Here is a 22,204-nt window from a genome sequence, read left to right on the forward strand (position 1 = left end):
TAGAGACATGCCATGGAAAACACTTTCTTGAAGCACCAATTCACATTTTTACTCAATTTTTTTCCATCTCAAAAATGTCCTTTAAACATAGGGACTAGGAAGTCAGGTACTTCCCCATTTAAGACTGGCATATTTCAGATTGCAAGAGATAATGAAATAAAACAGCATGGGGCCTCTGTTCATCTGACTGAGTGAACTATCACTTTATATATATATCCTGTACATGTAAAACAAATGATGTTTGACACTTGTTTGCTCACTTACTAGCCTGAAGTTACATTGGGTCTGTCTAAACTTCCACATATCTTTGCAAACCAAAGTTTTTCAGTTAACTAGGCAAGGGCTTCATGACTAGTTTGACTTAAGCACTTTTCCATAAACTACAGTCTTGGTCTCTTCTACCAGGTAGATGCTGTCATCCCCTTCCTCAGGCTAAAGTACCAGTCTTGTCTTATAGTATGCACTTTCTGGCTGTATCAAATTTCCTGATCCATCCCAGTCTCAAACACTAATGCTCCCTCCAACGAACAGGAGCAAAAACACTCTGTAGCACAAAGGCTGACTAGCTATCTATTAAAAGCTCATTTGAATTATCTGACAATCCTAAGCTAAGGCTTGGCATTTTAAGATAAGCCTTTTGCATACAAACTACTAGAAGACAAAGTTGTTTCCAAATGTGAATGAAAGCATTTGTGTATAGGGTGAAGATTCAAGTTCTCAAAAGCAAACAATGACATACCTAAGATGCCCAAATACGTTTATTTTTCTCTTAAAAACTACATTACTCTTTAGGAAAAAAAAAAAAAAAAAGATGACAGTCTAAGAAATCTCAGCACAGATTAAAGTATACCCAATCTGGCACATACATCATGCTGATGTTTAAGAAAACGTCAGCATCATCAGACCAAGAAAGATAAGACTTCTGAAGTCAGTAGCAATGAGGTACCAGGACAGAAGAAACCCTCAAAATAAAGGGGAGTTCCATAGCCTTTCAACCAAGGAGAGCAGAATTCCAGAATGTATTTAAGAACTGTGAAATCTCTCTAACCCTTTTGATCTTCACTTGCTGCTAAAAATACATGAGTTATAACAAGGAAACAGAAGCATCTCAGTATACCGAGTTACAAAGTGGTAAACCAGTTCACCAGCTCCAACTAGTCAGAAGAGTGCAGCACTGTTCTAAAATTGAAAAAGATAGAGCTTGTGGCATGGGGGAAAGGGTTTGATAGGCTAGCAAGAACCAGTTAAGCTATTTCCTTCAAGACCTCTCTCCTTTCTCATAGTATTTAGAACTACGAAGACAAAGGAAAAAGCAGCAAATTCATTATCACAGAACAGTGAGACACTTTTTGCACTCTTGGTAAAGCTTCCAGTGTTAATGCATGAAAAAGTTACGGGATGTTCATTTCTGGATGTGCATATAGGTGAGATTACCATAACTATGTGCCAAAAGTTCAACTGTATCCATTAATGTGTTTCATATGTAAAGTATTAGGTGAAAATATTCTGCCTTAAATGGCCAGACATGTATTTTTGTTAGTATCTCTATAACCATGCCTTTCCCTTGTTAAATACCATCAGTTACAGATCTTGTTCTTACTCAGTGGTAAAAGCCATCTACTTCACTCAGTCCTAGTGAACACACTAACATACCTCCCATCTGTCATTGGCCCCTTCAATATTTCTGGGATGTCTCAAAACAGAAGAACTAGCAATGAGACAGATTCTCATGGAGGGGGATAATAAATAGGGACATATGTGTAAGTGAGAAGGCTAAAGTGGGATATTACTCGTGAGAAAGGAAAAGTTTACTTTAAAGGTACAAGTACCTGAACAGCTAAAACCATGACAAGTTAAGTCCTATTTGGAATGTAGCATACATCCTAGAAGCAAACTAGACACAGAATGTTGTCTTTGTTCCTTTTTAGGAGTGTAAACACTACCTTATTTTCTCAGGTAAGAAGACATTAATAAGATTTAAATTTAGCCACTCAAGCAAGTGGAGTGATAACTCCCAAGATACACAGTTTCATGCAAAACAAGAATATGTAAACACCCACAGGAATCACCTATTTAGATAATACCAGACAGCCCATATGAATTGTCACAATGCAGCACCATAGCAGCAGTTTGATTTAAGGAACAGTCTTGCTGCTTGTCCCATCACATTCACTGAACAGTGGTATCATTAGCAGCACTGTGATTTACTCTCTGCTTTCAATGGGTCTAGGTCCAGTTTTGGTTTCCCCACATCATTCTCTTCATTAGGAAAGGTTTTGTAGTTGGTAAGGATGTTTTCCACCAAGAATCGAGCAGCTTCATCTATGTTGATGTTGTCCTAAAAATGTTGAAAGCAAACAAGTGATTTTTTTGAAATAGTGACACATTTCTATTAGAAGCTGGCCAAATATACAAACTCTTCTATAGTCTCATCAGCATGGCAGAAACAACTTAGAAGCATCAGGTCACTGCTCATACACTTGCTTTTTGAAAAAAGTCACCGAAAGGTTTGAGACAAAGTTATTCACCCATATTATTAATAGGACACTTCAAGTCTAATTCAACAGGCAGGCAGGGATAACTGTCACCTGCATTTATAAAACTCAAAATGCCTAAATGCATTTCTGCATTAGGAAAGATAATAGACAATTAGACTGTTCATAGTAGCATTCAACCTTTTGGGGCCTTTTTCTGCTTCTGCTGCAGTTTGGATGCACTTATTTATGTAAAAGGACTTCATTCACCTCAAAATCCCAGCTAAAATCAACATGCCTCTTCTAGCCAGATGTGCATGTTTTGAACAGTACCTTCACAATACACACTTTTCTTTAGAGTCTATGCAGGACAGCCCTATTAAATACATCATTAGGTATCTCAGTTACTGAGAGACCAAGCTAGCCAGTGCCAAGGGGCCTTTGGTCACACCTTTGATTTGGCTAGGCCACCAGGGTTCACTACAGGGCTACCATGTTTGGAATTGCTTGAGTTACAAACAAAACACCACCCCAGAACACTCTTCTCTTTACAGAGCCTACATGAGCAAGGCTTGATCATGAGAGCATTTGACATGTTACTACTGCACTTCACAAGCTTGTGGTTGTCAGCCACAAACTGCTCTATTCTCAGAGAGGAGGATGAATCTCCTCATTTTGGTGTGAGGATGTTAATATTTCCATGCATATTTACACTCTCTGCAATTCTTTTGCCTTTAATATTCTACCTAATCTGCAGAGAGTGGGACCTGTATTACTGATGACTAGACTGAAGATTCAAGTATCATTTCCAGCAGAAAGGCAAAAACAGATTATCAAGATATTTAAGTGAGCAGGAATTCAAAGCCATAAACTGATTTGGTATGCTTGGAAAACAAAAAAAGCTGTCCTGATTTTTTGCTAAGCTATTTTAACTACGCCTCTTCAGAGTCCTATGAAGTCAAATCATAACTGAATTAGGACTAATATTGTCTGGGCTTTTCTCCACACCAAGAACCTTGTTTGACATTGTCATGCCTTAAATGCCATCTAAAATACAAGCTGTCACTACGCTTCCACATTAGGTTTAGTCCCTGTGCTACTTGCATTTATTTTTAACCCACACTGAAGTTCATACATAGCAGTGTTATGGACAGGTGAAGCTCCAGGGAAGGTATGACCCAAAGCAGAATCTTGGTATTCTTTGAGTATTAGGAACCTTACAACTGGATGTTTTAGTAATAGGTGGGTGTGGAATTTGGATATAATTTATTCAAGTGCAAACAAATGATTAGCTAACTTAACTAATTCTGTCACTGTGTCTTCATCCTTAAAGTGATCCAGGAGAGGCTTATTAATTTATTTCCTGCATTATTCTTCCAGACTTTTTACTTCTAATGAGTTGTCTAAGCATCATTTTGTGCCAGTTCATCAGCAGCAGTTAAAGGAAGTAGGCCAGCCAAAGAAAGAGGGATTTTGAGGTTTAGTTTTCCATGTAAATGAGTTATCAGCCAGACCAATAATCTGGTCTGTCAGCCACATTGTTTTCATACAGAGAGACCTTTCATTTTAAGATTCTACTGAGTTTTAAGGAACTGTTGAATTTCATTTCCAGCTAAGCTACTGCAACCTCATCTGTGCATTAACCAGGTCTGTAGAATAAAAGTGTACAATATATGAAGTTACTTACAGTTCCATTTGAATAAAGCAACTATCTTAACCAAAGTTACTACACAGAACAGTTGGTTTTTCTCCAGTTTAGCCCTGACACTGCCTCATAAAACAGAAAATGCTTTAGTGACATCATTGTCCAGGTAGGTAGTACCAAGTGAGCAAATGTTTGTTCACTTCTAGTCTTACCACTCCCAACAATGCAACAGTGAAGACAGAAGCTGTAATTTAAAAATTTGCACCTAAAGATTACTTATCTTTGACAGTAATATTAACATCTAAAGAAAAACTCTGATCCTGATGGATGCAAGATGGAAAAAAAAAAAATAAACTCAGTTAATCAAGGTTTCCAGTTAGTTTTAAGGTTCTCTGAATTTAAGACATAGTTCTAATCTAAACCAAATACACCACAAGCCTGTATACCACCTCCAACTTTTCCTGAACACTGGAGACTTAGCTATCACTTGCTATACTTGATAATTTTATTTCCTATATGATTATGTTCATCCATTATTACACCAACACTTAGAGTTAAAACATTTACTTATGCTCACCTTGGCAGATGTTTCAAACCATCCAACAAAGCCACCTTCTCTGCAGAACTGGTCCATTTGAGTGGGGTTCTGGCTGCCATCTTTCTTTTGGTCACACTTGTTTGCAAGAAGAACAACAGGGATGGGGCTGCCATTGGGAAGCAGTACTTTACTGTCCAAATCATGCTTCCATTTTAAAACAGCCTCAAAAGTAGACCCTCTTGTAACATCAAAGACCACAAAAGCACCAACTGCCTCTTTGTAGTATACTCTAGTCATATTTCCAAAGCGCTCCTGGCCTGAAAAAGAGGACAGTGAGAGAATACATTTATATTAAAGCATGAACTGTAGTGAGTATAAACTGACTCTATACCAGGTTAGTACATATAGGTTTGGGATTCATGTCTGGTCACTTAGTCCATACAACATTGCTACTTCTATCCCAAGTAAGCTCATTGTAACAGCTATTATGTATATTACACATATGACAAGTCAGATGCTAAGAGCAGTTTGCAACCCCAACTAATACTTTTCTTTTTTTTTAATTTTTTTTTTTAATTTTTTTTTTTTTACAACTTGACTGAGTAGTGTTCTTGGAGAAGGAATGCCTAAAGAAGAAAACCACTACCAGTACAGCTATAGACAAATCATTCTTTCATCAAAAAGTTCTGCAATATTTAGATATAACTCTATAGTTACTTCAGCTGGAAACTTGAGCCAACTCAGAGCCTTTTTCTGAAGTGTGAGTAACAAAGGTTTCTACGAGCTCTAAGACCTAACAGCCTTCAAACCATCCTCTGAAGAAGTCACCTATAATACAGATTTTTCCTTATAGACAAGCTCAAAAGCAGCTAGTTTAACAGTTCTAGCTAAACCTGGACTAACTGGAATAATGTCCAACTATAGGAACTCCACAGCAACCCCAGAATTTGAAACAAGATTATCAGAATAGAATCTATTTATTCACAACAAAAATCCAGAAGAAAACCAATGGTTAGTGAGCACAGCAAACTAAAAAAGCCTTTTCTTGTTAAGTACAACTATTGTAGTCAGTATGCTTGAAATGTAGAATTAGAGTGCCAGTTCAGTTATTACTCTGTTCAGAAGGTCAGACCATCGTGCTAAGTTTGTATTTGAGCATGCACAGCAGTGACTAGTGCTAGCATGTTGTTTGGAAAGTTCAGGCCACCAAAACAGCTTTCTGCTTTGTTCAGAAGTCTTCACTAGAAACAGTCATCCCTGCACTTTATAATTTAATTTTACAGTGTATCATCACTTCAGCTTTTAGTGCTTATGCAATTTTAGTGAAAGTTTTAATTGGAAACATAGTTGTTCTCTGTTTATAAACACTGAAGTCTGCCTTTGATTAGCAAGGACAAACATTTACAAGAAGTGGGTATTAACTTCTCAGAGCCAGAAATTCATTAGGTGAAGGAACTTGACAAGGAATCCTGTTCAACAGCATGCCTCATTTCAACTTCAGTACTTCAGTGTACACGTTAGCTCATTCCCTATAGACATTTTCAGAAAAGCCTGACTAAGCAGCTGTTAGAATTGCTTGAAAGCAGCAGCAGTGAAGTTCCAGAGAATTATAAGCCTGACTTTATTTCTGTCTGTTCAGCTTTACACAATGATGCTGCACAAAACAGCATCACTAGCTCACATATTCTAAGGATTAGAAATTATACATGAATTTCTTCACTACCAGCTCATTACCCTCTGTGTGATAACAAGCAACACGCAAGGGGAAAGCTGTTCCCTCCATATTCTAAGTTCAAAATTTGCAGCAACATTTATGCCATGGACTCTTAAGGCAAACAAGCCAGGCACCAAGCCTATATCTCTGTGACTATGTCACTGGAAGAGACATTGCTGGTATGTGTCTCCTAAAGAGTGTACACAGAACCTGTATGCACATGGTCTGTCTAAGCCTTTCTAGGCTAGATTCTTAAGCTTAAAAGGTGGTCTTGGCCTGCACTGAACTAAACTATACTTTGTACTCCATAGCAGACACTTAGAAAGCATGGGCTTCAGCTGTCAAGAATTATTTAAATATTCTTTCTAGCTGGTTTTATGATAAAATTCAATTTTTGCCCTTATGAATTTTAGATATGGAAACAATACATTGTTCAGTAATTTAAATTTGGATAAAAGTAGACAACTGATGTGCATATCAGTGTGAAAGCTTATCTTATTAGATTTAAGCTTTACATTAGGAGGATTTTACACCCCTTAGCCCTTAAAAATGCAAAGTTCAACACCTTTATAGTGTTAGATTAATGCCTTTTAACTGGTCAAAGGCAGCACTCATACTAGAGTGTCCTTTCCTACAGTAGCCCAGACTCCAAAACAGTTTATTACAGAGCTACTTTGACCTCTAGAATTAACCACCACTAACAATAAGCCTGACCCACATACTTGCTTACAACTGCTCTTCTGTTCTATCTGGAGGCCTAAGGAGGAAGCATATATTCTATTTCCTAGAAAGAAGACAGAAGCAGTAACACATGGCTTGCCTAAGAAGTAAGTTAGTTTTGTTGTTGTAAAAGGTATATGGCATGAGGCAGGAAGAGAATTCAGTATAAACCGAGTAGATGTTTAAAGTTCTGTTATTACTGACAATGCACATACTAAGCTTCTTATAGGGGATGCAGAGCATTCTAGACAGCTTTTTGAAAATTTAACAAGACTTTCATACAAACCTTTAGCAAGTGTTCTTCTTGCAAAAACACCCATACAGAAAAGGCAAACTGCACAACTAGGAGTCTGAACATCATTCTCTATTTGTTATTAAAACTAAGTGACTCAATTTTTGCCGTGCTCAGTTCAACCAGGGATTTGTCACTCCCTTTCCTATGTCTAGCAAGTTTTTGCTCTAATCATTTCACCATGTGTGAGAATAGTGTTGAGCAGTGCAAAAAATGGAACACACCCACAGAAGGGAAAAAAAACTGATCAGATGAAACTAGATTGAAAAACTCTAATGTGTATAATCATGGAAGGAAGAGGACAGGAAGATAGCTACTTGCTTACTACAACAGTATGGAAAGGGTATTATAGATTAATCACACTGGTAGGTCTGGTGCCTTGGCTTACACCTGAAGGTGCCACAAAGGTATACTTTCCCTGTGTTTTAGTGGTTCAGGTGTAGATGAGGAGCTAAGCTACAAGGCAGTCACAGGGATCAGAGGTTTTGCTTATGGGTATGGAAGTGCTGCATGCAATGTCAAGTTCTGCATTCTCTAACCACAAAGTTTTCACATATAAATGACTCAGCACATATTGCCACCGTATTTTCCAGTAATTGCAACATTAAATGAAATACTTGCATAATGTGATGCATCAGGAACTAATACAGTTCCCTACAGCATAGCAAGCATTAAGTTTAGTTTAAAACTGTACGAGAGCTTGGGAACTATTAGCTTAATAATAAACTTCCCAGTTTACATTGTTACGGGTAAACTGTAAGCTAAAAACTACATGAAAAAAATTACAACCAGGTCTGACATAAGAAGCTTTATCTTTGTCCTTCACTGTGAAATACAAGTTATCATTGTAAGATTCAGACAGTGCCAACCTTGCCTTCAAGTACATTTTAAAAAGAGTTTCTACAGCAATCTTTGCCAGTGTAAGGAATAAACAAGAGTCTTATTTATCACAGCAGTGTGACTTATTGGGGCAGTTTCTGCTTTTAGTTAGCTGGAGATACCCTATACTCCTACCACTATTTCTGCTCTTACTCTTAACTCCTCCTATGCAGTGGGAACTGAGACTAGAAAATGCAAGTTATAGGTACAAATGACTGATGGATATGCATGATACCAAGTTTTTGTGAGGGTTCCTTCTCCTAGGCTACTTATTATACCTAGAAGTCTTAATATATAGTTTATATAAACTAACAAGGACTTACTCAAGGAGAGTAAAATGGCCTAGCTAGCTTCCCAACCTATACATTTTTTTCCCCACAAAGGTGAATTTCGGTTTACCTGTGTCAATACCAACAGTATAGAAAGTATAAAAAAATAAATAAAAATTTAAGCTTAGTTTTATCTGAAACCACACAATTCTGAAATCAGAGTTGTGTTAGTCGCATTTAAACCCTCAGCATCTCATCAAGAGTACTGATGGACAACTGGACAAAGTTTCTCTTTTGCAGAAGAGACTAACAGTTCTGGCATCCTCCAGAATGGCATCATTAACAAGGAAGAAAAAGATGACTAAGGTTCATAAAAGTCCAACAACTGGAAGAAGGATGGAAAAATAGTGTCTTTCATTGAAGTAATGTAAGTTCAAGTAATCTTTGACAGGCTAATCAACTTAATGGGTGGCCAGAGCTCAAAAGCTGATTTTACCAAGTTTGGCAGTCCCACATCAAATAATCTTGAACTACGTATGTATAGTCTAGACTACAGTCCCCCAAAGGTCAGTGCACAACTAGCTGAAGAATTTGACTCCAAAGTTACTTGCTGCTAACTGGAAGACCAACGCAATGAAGTTTTGCAGTTTTTTCCTGGACCAAATAATACAGAGTTGTCAAGAGTGTGATAAACAGCAAAATCCTCTGTTTATGAATCAAGCAAAGCAACTCTTGCCAACAATGTCCCTCAGAATGCTGAAACTCAAGAGTTCAGTTAGTTTAAAAGGAAAAGTTCAACCTATAAAACCGAGCCAAAAGAACTACCCAGAAATACTGCAGCAGGGACGAAAATGATCAAGAGGCTTAGTGAATCAAGTTAAGCGAGTTTAAAATGTATAGAAGTAGCATCCTGCTAGCACGTTTCAGTTACTCTGCTTTTCAATCAACAGCTACTACACACTGCAGTGAACTCCAGCATCACAGGGTGCTTATTAAACTATAGTGAATGGTTGTAATAAATCAGTTTTAGTCTGGGAATACTTGAACATTCTCTTTCCATTGTGAGAAGGGTTCTCAAATCAACTATTTACCATGACCACTAATAGTCAGTCATGCCAAAACTTCAAGAAGGGTCATTAGTGACAGTCAAACTCTAATTTAACTGCCAACACCATAGCTCTGAAGTCCTTGCTATCAACTACTTTGACCTTATTGGCCACACAGTGTGCAACCACAAGGCCACTATTCAGGCTTCAGTGCCAAACTCTACATGGTAGTTGTTCCAGACAATTTCCAGGACCATGAGATTTTTGTGCTTTTATTCAACCTAGAAAGGAACAACAGTAAGCAAAACCCCTTTTTTCCAGTCTTAATTCTGCCACAGGAAGGCCTAGCTTAACAAGCACTCTCCTCCCTGCTCCAGTTGTGTTGTTTCACAAAAGATTTTTCTCCAGCTCCCTGAATTTCTCAGGTCAGGCTTTCACATATTAAAATCAAGGAACTTCTGAACAGCAGCTCCTTATTTGTAATTCCAACTCTCTGTAAAGTTCATGTCATTCTGTATGGTAGAGTTAAGCTAAAACACCATCCAAAATGGGTGGGCATGCAGCCCAATCCTCCAAGTTAAAACTACTGTCACTTTCAAAACTCACCTAATTCCTTTAGGAGCCACAGGAAAGAACAGACTACAGTTTGGATGCCTGTTGGCCCTAATTAACCTGGTGAAGGTTTGGCACAACATAGCAAATATCCAGAACTGCCCTGAGGATGCATCTCCCAGTTCTCCAGACATCTAATGTACATTTTAGCACTCCCAGGGTCAGGTGCAAGCTGACTGAGGCTCCTTTTTAGACAGATATGAGTATGTTGCTGGCAAGCTACCACTGCTGACGGCATTCTCTCCTCTCCCCAAACCAGCACAGCTTGTCCCAGAACTGTCTTACCCAATTAGGTCGAATCTGTTATTCAGCAAGAACTAGGTTAACCAAACCACTATCAATATTACAGGACATGCTCAAGTGTGTCTACCTGCTTTTTCACATGGACAGACTCAGATTGTCAGTACTCGATAGCTCTCCACCCCTCACTCTCACCCATTTAAGCCATTAGTGCAAAGTTGCACATGTTTAAACCACAGAGGTGTTAAACTATACTAGCCCCCCTAGCAGATATTAGAAACCTCTAGTTTAAAGAGCCACATCTAGCCTTTTACTTTCCACCACTGTGAAAGTGACATTTAATATTTGTGGTTCTGGTGACCAACACCGTAAGGTTAAAAAGCAAGAACTACAGGAATATATCTTCCTGTACTAAACAGTACTAGAAACACTTTCACCTACTGCAGCTCTTAGTTTCTAACACACAAAAGCAGCCTCAAAAGATTTAAGTGAATTGCTAGAGTCCTTTCTTGCTAAGGGTGGTGTGGGAAATCTGACCACTGCATGGACCTCTTCCCAACAATAACTGTCCCAAATCCCTCAAAAAAACAGACATCCCAAATCCCTCAGAAAAATAGACTTCAGGGGAAAGGTAGCCAGCCTGTTAATCCCTGTTCAATTTACTCCCACTTTACCATAAAAGATAACCTTTGATCCTCTGGTTATGTCTGCATTAGGAAGTTGCAGAGAGCCGCTGAAGCAGTTCTGCTGAAATGAGACTGTGTCAGAGGCCTGATATCCACAGTATACTATACATACAGTATGTATGAGAGATTGCAGTCATTGAAAAGCCTCTGAAAAATGTAAGTTCAGATGCAGCAGTATTTTGATTGTTTAGATCACAGTGTTTTCATGTGTTCTTAGAAGTCACTATTTCATTCTGAAACCATAGGAAGCAATAAGCTCTAAAAGCTCCTTGCACAACACAGCCAGTTAGTAACCTAGTAATTTCTTAGCTACCCAAATTTTTGAAATCTGTGACTAGGCCTCCCATTATCTGTATCCAGTACCTGAAGGGGGCCTATAGGGATGATGGGGAGGGACTCTTCATTAGGGACTGTAGTGATAGGACAAGGGGTAATGGGTTAAAACTCAAACAGGGGAAATTTAGATTGGATATAAGGAGGAAATTCTTTCCTGTTAGGGTGGTGAGGCACTGGAATAGGTTGCCGAGGAGGTTGTAATGCTCCATCCCTGGCAGTGTTCAAGGCCAGGCTGGATGAGACCTTGGGTGATATGGTTTAGTGCGAGGAGTCCCTGTCCATGGCAGGGGGGTTGGAACTTGATGATCTTAAGGTCCTTTCCAACCCTAACTATTCTATGATTCTATTTACTGTTTGCTATCACTATACTTTATTCTAAAGCAAGGCAGTTCTGTTCACTACCAGTGAAAAAACAAGAGCACCAAGGTGCAAGAAGAAATGTTCCAGCAGGAGCACTTCCCTTACCTATAATCCCAGAAAATGGAAAAAGCACGCCATTATCCTTCACAAAGATAGAAAGCTTTCCTCAAACATCTGCACAGCTTTCACAGGGAATTTTACAGCAAAACTGACAAACCTTTCATTGCTGTCTGTAACCTTGGGCTAACTTAATGATTTAAGATTGCCCAAACTGACTTCAACAACTTACTATCTTGTCAAGGCAATACTCCGCACTTACAGTTCAACAGGCTTTGTCCTGCATCAAATGTATTCTATGTACGACACCCATGTTTGTATAAGAAAAGTTTCAACTGTTTTGCTTGCCTCTTTACTAAACAGAAAATTAAAGTCCCTGACCCAGCACTAGATTTCCATCCCCATAGAGTTCAACGACACTAAATGACTTCTGCTTCTAAATGCAGCATGTATTGAAAAACCCTCCTTTCATTAGTATTTAGAAAAAGTTGACATAGTCCAATTAGAGCCAGCAACAACATGAATGGTACTTCCTATCTTGTTTTAACTAGGCCCAAACAAATCATCTGCCAGAGTTAACCTGTTTCATGCTTGACACCCTCTAATCCACCTCCTTTGGTGTGCTGACACGCAGCCAAAAGTGTACTGTCTACTTAACAGTGATGCTGTACGGTACTACAGCATTTCACAGCATACAGGAGAATAATTCTAAAGTCAGTCTGTCTCAAGAACAACTTTATCACAAGACTGAAAAAATGTTAATCTCTAAAATGGTCAATGTGTCATGGCACATTTTGTGTGATCGGAATTTTGTATCAAATACCTGCCACCCTACCCAGCACTCTAGCCTGGGAGCAACTAAAGAACAAGTTCCCATAAGCTGTTTGCAGTGACACTCAGAGGCTACTTTTTACCATAATGTGTGAAAAGCTACTAAAATCCATACAATAAGGAATATTCATTTTCATTTGCTGCTAATCTAGAAGCCACTGCTACTAAGTTTGCTACACTTTCTCTGAGAGTTAAGATATTTATTTCTAAACAAGCTCCATAAATCCCTGAAGCCTCCTCATTTTTCAAAGCATAATCTTACCACACCCCATTTACCTTGGTTCTATGTCCTATAGCCAAGGAAAACTTTAAATATCTAACATTCTACCACAGGTAGCTGGAAAAGCATGCTGTGCTTTGTAGTGACTGCTTACTGCTGGTCTTATTAGCATTAACATATGCAAGAATTTCACAAGAGCTATTCCTCTGCTTTTCCAGGAAAATATAAAGAGAACTTCCCTTACTGTAAATCACTTCCTTCTGTTGTGGCATATCACACTTCACAAGTTCTGAAGTGAGTATTTGGAGGTAAGAGTTTACAACACACTGCAAAAGCAAGGCAATACTTAGCACTGGAGTTCAAGGAAGATACTTCCAACAGTTGTGAGACTGCTAAAGGGAGGAGTCTTACTTTATACAGCATGCTGAAGCTTTTTTCAGAACCAGGCAGCTAAGATTATTTTCTTTCCTGCATTCCATAAGACGGGTACTCCTTTGAGAACAACCCTTTTAACAGCACTTGCCAGCTCCAATTGTACTCGTGTATACATGCTTCAGTGACATCATGTCCCAGTGCACATATAAAGAAAAACAAACTAGTAAGAGCCAAAGCAGAGATGCAAATCAGGTGAAGACATCAAGAGTCTGAAGCCATAACACTGACGGAAGCAAAGTTGATGAAAAGGTCAATGTATGTTCATGTAAACGCCATACATTAAAAGCGTATGGAATGAATACATATAATATATACAATATTTATTATTGTATATATCAATGTCTCTGAAGGGTAATGTACCTGACTTGTCAAACCAGCTTAATTTCGGACTACTTGAGTCAGTCTTACATGAAAGGAGAGAAATTTGCCAGTACTTGCCTCACAAAATATTATGATCAATATAAGTTAGTGATTTGTGCAAAGATTTCTAGCTTGTTTCATAATCTGACCCCAAAATTAGTTATGATATGCAATATATACTATTTTGACTCCTCTCTGCTGTACTGCATATAAAAACTTAGGTATTGTTTCCCTTTAAAGTAGCTTCTCCCTGCCCATTTGATGGATACCCATCCATTCTTTATTCTCTGTATCATACTGCTAGGGAAGAATTTTTACTGCTATCTTGTAAAAAGCATAAAGTTTGAGCAACCACTATATAGGATATGAACCTTACATATTTGGCCAAAGCTCCATCTGTTCTATAGTAATTAGAATCTCAAGCACTAAGTGCATTTCCATTGTTTACAGAAATTAAGAGTATCCACAAGATCAATAGAGCAAGCTTTCTTTTAAGCCTGTACCAGATCAGGTAGACTTCTAAGATGACCTGTTTAATCCCATTTCCTGTGGGACACCTAGAAAAACCTACAGAGAAGTTCTAAGCTTATTTCCAAGACACAAAGAACATGTGTCTCAAGTCTACCCTTGCATCAAAGTTCCTATACCCAACTGCCTTACAACACCAACTTCAAGACAGTAACATTTCCTATATGCTTATGGAATTCCACCAGCACACAGGCTTTAAGAAGTTCAGTTCATAATACAGTATGTTGAGTTGCTAGATAATACAGCATTAAGCACAAAAACCTTCACCAATATGAATGATTCAGTACCCCACTAGAAAGACAAGGAAATTGCTTCATCAACAAGACCAATAATCATACCTGGCTTGATATGATTTCATAGGAAATTACTTAAGCAGAATAAATCCCCAAAAGAAAGCATGCTGACATCGAGAGCCTGCCTCCAGAGAGGTCTAAGGACTGGAGAGACACCAATACGAAACAAGCTTAATGTGTTCAGCACTCATTTAGACACTTAGCTGGAGAGCTCCAAGCACAGAAAGTCATTCTGAACTAAAATGTCATAATTAATTTGGAAGTTCCACAAGAGTCACAAGAAGGGACACCCACAGATTTTCCATAGAAGGGTGGTTTGTAGAAGGAAACATGCAGTACTCCTTCAGTTCTGTTTCTTGCATCTACTGCTCCAAATGAAATATTTAAAGTCTTTCAAAATGAGCAGGACTTCTACTTTCCTCTTCTCACACTTTATCTGCTAGTTTTGCATGTTTCCAGACAACATCATTAAGTAATTTTCATCACATGAGATTTACACTTAAATGTGTATGAGCAGGAAGCATTCAGAAATCAGTCACAGGTCTTTCAAATCTTTATCATGAGTCTAGAGACTTAATCACAGTGACTGGGAGTTTCCTGACCTACCTCAGCTGTTTAGCAGAATGATAATGCTCCCATCTCCATATGAAGGCAGCTGCTGCTGGAGCCTCCATCACCATATAAACTAGAGAACAACCTCAAATAACTTAAGGTTTCTAAAAAAAGCTCAGAACTCAAGTTCTGCACCCATTTCTGATGTGGTTACTCATGCATATATTTTTTGCTTATTAGGTACCTTTATAACAGTGTGTCCTGGGTTCAGCTGTAGCAGATATTTTTTCTCCTTCTTAGTAGCTGGTGCAGTGCTGTGTTTTTGACTTTCAGCCTGAGAGCAATGCAGATAACACCAATATTTTTAGTTGTTGCTAAGTAATGTTTACTCTGGTCCTTCTTCCCCTCTACTCAGCCCTGGTGAGACCTCATCTGGAATATTGTGTCCAGTTCTGGGCCCCTCAGTTTAAGAAGGACAGGGACCTGCTGGAGACAGTCCAGCACAGGGCAACTAAGATGATTAAGGGAGTGGAGCATCTCCCTTATGAGGAAAGACTGAGGGAGCTGGGTCTCTATAGTTTGGAGAAGAGGAGACTGAGGGGTGACCTTATTAGTGTATATAAATATATAAAGGGGGAGTGTCACGAGGATGGAGCCAGGCTCTTCTCAGTGGCAAACAATGATAGGACAAGGGGAAATGGGTACAAACTGGAACACAAGAGGTTCCACTTAAACTTGAGAAGAAACTTCTTCTCAGTGAGGGTGACAGAACACTGGAACAGGCTGCCCAGGGAGGTTGTGGAATCTCCTTCTCTGGAGACATTCAAAACCCGCCTGGACACGTTCCTGTGTAACCTTATCTAGGTGTTCCTGCTCCAGCAGGGGGATTGGACTAGATGATCTTTTGAGGTCCCTTCCAATCTCTAACATACTGTGATACTGTGTGACTTAGTCTCATGCTCTGCCAGTGAGAAGGTGCACAGGAAGCTTGGAGGAAGCAGAGACAGGACACCTGACCCAAACTAGCCAAATGGCTATTGCATACCACAGCACATCACACCCAGTATACAAACTGAGGGCAGTTACTCGGAAGGGCTAGATCACTGGCCTGGGTATCGGTTGGCAGGTGGTGAGCAGTTTATTCTCTTCCCTTGTTATTTCCCTTATTATTATTGGTGGTAGCAGCAGTGGTTTGTGTTATACCTTAGTTACTGGACTGTTCTTATCTCAACCCGTAGGAGTTACATTCTTTCAATTCTCCTTCCCATCCCTCTGGGAGCAGAGGGAGGAAGAAGCAAGGGGGAGTGAGTGAACAGCTGTGTGGTTCTGAGTTACAAGCTAAGCCTAAACAAACCACAACACAGTGAGAAAAAACACACATCTGGAGGCAGGGTATGCTTGGATTGTCTTGCCTCCACCCTATGCTCCTTGTACTAGACATACAGCAAAGCAATTTTTATATTGTTTCTTTGTAGGAATTGCCATTCTAATCCCTATATTGAGCTTCGAAATCTGTTGTGGGTAAGGACACGCTGTTACAATATCTAGATACTACTATGTCTAAGGCCTCCATATTTAGGACAGACTCCTCTAAAGAACAATTAAAGTACATGCTTCTATGGCACAGCTCTATGTATGTATATATAGGAAATGAAGGAAGTTTTCTGGTTGCCCCATGTAGACTTTCAGGGATGCATTAACACTGGTTAAGGCTTTCTTTAGATCTCATTTAAAAGAACAAGGCAAGTCTGTAACACAAGAAACAAGTTAATGACCTGGTACATAGAAGCAACTTGGCAGTCTTCTGAAATGCCAGTAGCACGAACGCAGAAGGAGAAAAACTGTAATATTCATTTGCTTGAAACTATAAGGTTTTTCACATAGAAGTACACTTTCTCACATACTGGAACAGCCTGAAGGCCTTTGAAACTCAGCTACCAATACACATAACAGTTCACAGCTATGTTCCACAGAAGGTGCATAGCTACCAAGCACTTCAGCTTTCTACAGGAGATACATCGTATTTCATTGGGACAGAAAATGTTATCGGGTGCAGCACTCTTGCTTATGTAAGTAAGAAGGCTTGCATTTTGCCTTCATTGTCTTGCTTTGCAAGTGCTCCTTTCAGTTTAAGGTTTTTTTCTCTGCCATCAAGTAAGTTTTAGAATGTCCTCCTTTTCCCACACCCATTGCTTCCTGTACTCACTTTCTCATGGCTTCCTATAGATGACAGCAAGTTAACTTCACAAAGAAATTAAAAGCTTAACATCTACTCATATCTAAAACTTATTTATCTTCATAGAAAAGATGGGTTATTCCAGCTCTTCCTCAACTTAGTATTTGAGCAAAATACTTCATCTGATATCTCCATTCTCTTGGGGACTGGCATTTACTTTTAACAAGTTAGAGTTCAGATCTGCTCAAGGAGACAGATAAGAGTTTAGTAACCAATTTGCATGCTATAAAACTTATCATTCAGCTCCTAAAAGCTTGTGTAGAGCACGTAGAGCTTATGTAGAATACCAAAGAACAACCATTCCTCTTCTGCCAATTTGATAGCTACATTCCTTGAGCTAAAGCATTACTTCAATTTTTAGAAACACTTTTACAAAGAAATTCTGCAGAGTTCGTGCAGAATCACTCAGAGCTTTAAAAACAAATTTGTCTACTAGCTGTCATTAGTGACATTCTTGAAGAGAAGCCAAGCTTAGGTAGTCATCTATGACTTTCACCACCCCTGCCCTCTGGCAAACTTCAGGTTCATACAGGCTGGTCTGAATGACAGTGATAGTGTGATCACAAAGGAGCAGCTAAGACTATTCATTTGATGGCCTTGTTAGATCAAAACTTTATGAGGCAGAAAATCCTTTAAGTGTTCCTCCAATTTTGACTGGGTTTCATCAATATGCTATACTCACCTCCTACACTAAATTGTGGTCAGTGCAGTATACTCACTAAAACAGCCTGCTTGTCAAACAGGAATCTCTAGTGTACTGAAATAAACTTTAAAAGTACTTCCCTATCATTAAGATTCCTTTGTTTTGTATCTCTTCACCACAATGACTCACTCCTATCTCCTATTTATTTTGCCAGTTATTTATGTCCTTTGATCAAGGGGGTTAACCTGGTTCTAACATTTTCAGACTCTATCCAGGAAGAGGTTTATCATAACTCTGCATGTCAAGATAAAAAACAAGAGTAATACCTAAAGGCGCCAACGTTTAGAAGTCTTGCTCCTGTATGAACATGCATGTAATCTGTTCATCTTCTTTCAGAATACTTCATACTGCAACCAAGATCATTTGACAATGACTGATCAATCCTGTTCCCAAGCTTCTTCATCTCCATTATTCAAGAAGCTACAAACTGTCTAAAAATTAAAATGCCCAAGTATTTCTGGAATACACAAGTCTAACCTTCACCTTTCACTGTTTACACCCCCTCCACTTTGATTCTGCTGCAGGAATCTGCATTATAGTGTACCTTACAACAAGGCTATCTCCCACTAGAGGGGGGGGGGGGGAAGCAAGACAGTATAACACTGTCATGATCTATTTGATAGAATTATCCAATCACTAAAAAACCTCAGTGCAAGAAATTGAAGTTACTCAGGAACCTGCTGCATTGCTATACACAGCACAACATTCATCATTTTGGCTACAACCACACCAGAAGTCAGCACGATATCTACATTATAATCTTTAGCTGATGACTGAACTACATGACTAGTTCTTATCATTAATTTAGGTACAGAACCTTAGATTGCAGCACCCAACTGTTTAAGTTTTTTTTATTATGAACTGCTAAGTATAAGCTTTATCTTGTAAAAAATAACCTGGTTTACTAAGCTTAAGGGTTAGACTTTAATTCAAAAGCTTTTTAAGACACACCAAAACCAATTCAGAATGCCAGAACCATGCTGCTTGTAAGGAAGCCACATGTAATAATACTTATCATAATATGTGGATTTCCTGAAGAGATCTAAAGTTGTTTGTCTGCATACATCAGCAGATGAAACTATCTACATGAGCTGCTGAAAGCCAGAAGACAGTTGGGCTGGTGAGTTAAAAGGGAATGACTATCACATGCTCAGTACTTTGTTACACACTTCAATAAAGTGCTTTAGGAAACATGTGCTATGACTATATAAAAGCCATCTTCAACCTGGTTCTGTAGCTAATAATTTCCATGTAGATCTGTTAACATCCTCAGGTATTTAGAAATATTCATGAATATAGACATAAACAGCTGCAGAACACATACCCAGGTCAAGGACTTAATGTCATGATCTTAAAACTGCAAACCTTTAAGGATACTAAAGTCCCCTTTATTTTAATGATTAACAGCTGAGATGTAAAGTTCTATAAGAGTCTATTGTCACACTGGCTAAGCACAGCCCAATCAAACACTAGGACTAGGATTACTTCTCTTTTTGGTCTTGTCTTTCAAGCAGGGGACACAGAATAGCCTGAAGTACCAGATTAAAAATAAAGAGTTTGGACTGCAAATTGAAAACCAATTGCATTTTCCTTTTTCATTTTTACTAGGGAAAAAATAGTCAGGAATTTCATACAAAATTACACCACATAGTAAAATACAAAAAAATATTTCAGCAACAGGAAAAAAATAATTCTTCAATCTATCAATATTAGCACAAGCCTCCAGGGATTTATCAGAGGCTCTTAACTCACTCTTCACTTCACAGTGTCCAAAGTACACTGAGGGCAGTAACAGAGAGTGAAAAATACCATCTTCTAGACCTTGAAATTAATGCATGGCTATATTGATAGGACTTCCCATAATGTAAATAGGTCTGTCCAAACTTTATTACAAATTACAGCTAAGTTTCTGCCTAGCCTGTTCAAACAGACTGCTTTGGCAACCTGCTAAAATACATCCAGTGCATTGTGGCAGCTTGCACCAATACTGTTAATTGACTTACAGAAGTTAAAATTTATTCATAAAAGGTACACACAAGAAAAGAAAGCTTGCCAACACTACTTGCTCTCCAAAAGAGCAATCAGAAAATATTTTAGTTTACCCTGCAGGTCAGCAGCAGAAAGATCTTTGGCATGTTCCAGCATATGGCAGTGAGAAGCAGGCTTTTTAGTTTGAGGAATCATATCCGAAGTATTTTGAGACAACTTTTAAAGCACAAAGGCCAGAAGCTAGTGTTCAACTGATCTGTCACAGTATTACAGCAACCATGTTACACTTCCTCCTTTCTGAGCTTCCACTTTGTAAAGCCTATAGTTCATGGAAACAGTAACTACCAGTTGTTATCCTAGTGCCTTCCAGCAATGTAAATTTCAACACCAGCATTTGAAATAAAGTCTCCTTTTTAATATCTGAGGAGATATCCAGAACATGGTGGAGACGGATGAAGACAGTTGCAGGTTAATACGTGGGCTGCACACAAAACCAGAAATGCAGTATTAGCTTGAGATGATTAGGGATGTCTTACAAGACCACAGTAGAATAGAATTTGTTCTGTGTCATTTAACAGCACAGCATAAACAAAATTAACCAGGACAAGTATATAGTTGAAATCTTTAAAACAAAGAAGTTAAAGAACAGTTTTGACTCATACATAGCAAAGGAATGCTGGGCAGTTTGGACAAATTAACAGGGCTTTTCTGCCTCCATGTGCTCAAAGTATACTTTTGATACACAAACCCATTATTTCCATGTAGAACTAAGTATACCACAAGTCCCCTTCCATCACTCCACATTGCAAGGACACAAGTTACTTTTACATTAAGTAGGTGATGCCAAACATACAAAGTTTGAGCATAGGTTCTCTGAGAACAATTTTATCTGTTTGAGTTACTTTTAGCCTGTAAAGCATGCTTACTAAACAAAACCTACTTGGAAAAGACGTTTATCCTTTCTGGAAGTGTTACAGAACCATAGCCATGAATGAATTTAAGCACCCAGTCATAACCAAGGCCGTAAGCCCTCAGGCACACGGGTCAGGAGAAGCAATAGAAGCAGGAAGAGCGAGCGAGGAGCCACAGAGCCAAGTAGAGCAAAGCAGGTTTTTGAGGACTGCTTTAAGACTCTAGAGCACACACAGAGTATAAAAAGTCAAAAACTTCACTCTCACATCGAGACCTTTCTCTCCTTATGCTTCAAACGCAGACAAAAAGGCTTGCAGGTAACAGGGGTAAGGAGAAGACCAAGACGACAGGTTTCACAGTCAAAATACCCTTTCCTCCGCAGGGGCCAAGCCCCGGGTCGCCAGGTTTCATAGGCCTCTAACCGCCGGGACTCAACCTGCAGGGACAAGCCGGGCCCCGGCCCTTACCTGCTATATCCCAGAGCTGCAGTCGCACCAGGGTCTTGCTGTCCCAGTTGATGACTTTGAGCGCAAAATCCACCCCTATAGTGGCCCGGTAGTGCTGGGAGAAGAGCTGGTGCACGTAGCGCTTGATAATGCTGGTTTTACCCACGCCCAGCTCCCCGATCACCAGCACCTTGAAGAGGTGCTCCCTACACTCGAGCACGCCGGAGCCCGCTCCTTCCCCGCCAGCCATCCTCGGCCCTCCCTGGGGGCCCGGCGGGGAAGCCTGACAGCCGGGGCCGCGACTATCCCGCCTCTCGACTTTCCCAACCGGCAACTTTCCTCCAACTTTCCCCAGCCGGCTCCCCGCTGGGCCGGCCCACGGAAGCCGGAGCAGGATGGAGGGAGGGGAAGAAAACCCCCACAACCACCTGACTGCAGTCACAGGACGCGGAAACTCCGCGGCCTTATAAGAGCCCGGGGGAGGGGCAGAGGGAGGGATCCCGTCTCCTCTGTTGTTGCGGGATACTGGAGGTGGGGAGGGCGGGATCGAGGGTTTTGGGTGCTTGAGTTCAGGGTAGGCTATCATGCTCTCCCTGGGCAGCGGGGAGCCGGCTGTAGCGGGAGCTGAGCCTCAAAAGGGAGCTCACACCGGTGAAGTTCCAACTCCCAACCGGTGGCGTCCTCTGCCCCCTGTTAATGGTAGTGGATGCCAGTTTTTCTCTCGGTAAAGCCTCGGGAGCGCCCCTTACTTGAAAACACTCGAGTTGTCTCCTGTTTGGCAAAGCACATTATGGCAAAGAGGTTCGTGGGACAAAGGACTTTCTCATGATG

At 39.7% G+C, this 22,204-nt stretch overlaps 1 protein-coding gene across 1 annotated transcript; it reads right to left on the reverse strand.

The window, feature by feature from the left end:
- Positions 1-615: 615 nt before the first annotated feature.
- On the reverse strand, positions 616-21,824 carry RAB32 (RAB32, member RAS oncogene family). The gene is made up of 3 exons (XM_061378520.1): positions 21,395-21,824; positions 4,697-4,974; positions 616-2,338 (listed from the first exon to the last, which is right to left on the reverse strand). The coding sequence occupies exons 1-3, from the start codon at positions 21,621-21,623 to the stop codon at positions 2,189-2,191; spliced, it is 657 nt and encodes a 218-aa protein (XP_061234504.1). The 5' UTR covers positions 21,624-21,824; the 3' UTR covers positions 616-2,188.
- Positions 21,825-22,204: the final 380 nt, after the last annotated feature.

Source organism: Neopsephotus bourkii, unplaced genomic scaffold (assembly GCF_033783945.1).
Source record: "Neopsephotus bourkii isolate Nb327-2 ecotype Australia unplaced genomic scaffold, CSIRO-AGI_Nbou_v1 NB_1767, whole genome shotgun sequence".
Classification (NCBI taxonomy): Eukaryota; Metazoa; Chordata; class Aves; order Psittaciformes; family Psittacidae; genus Neopsephotus; species Neopsephotus bourkii.

Coding starts and splice junctions, on each gene's coding strand:
- RAB32 (XM_061378520.1), bottom strand. CDS start 21,623: ATGGCTGGCGGGGAAGGAGCGGGCTCCGGCGTGCTCGAGTGTAGGGAG. Junction 4,975..21,394: donor GCAGCTCTGGGATATAGCAG/GTAAGGGCCGGG, acceptor CCTCTTTTTCAG/GCCAGGAGCGCTTTGGAAAT. Junction 2,339..4,696: donor GGTTTGAAACATCTGCCAAG/GTGAGCATAAGT, acceptor CAACATTTTTAG/GACAACATCAACATAGATGA.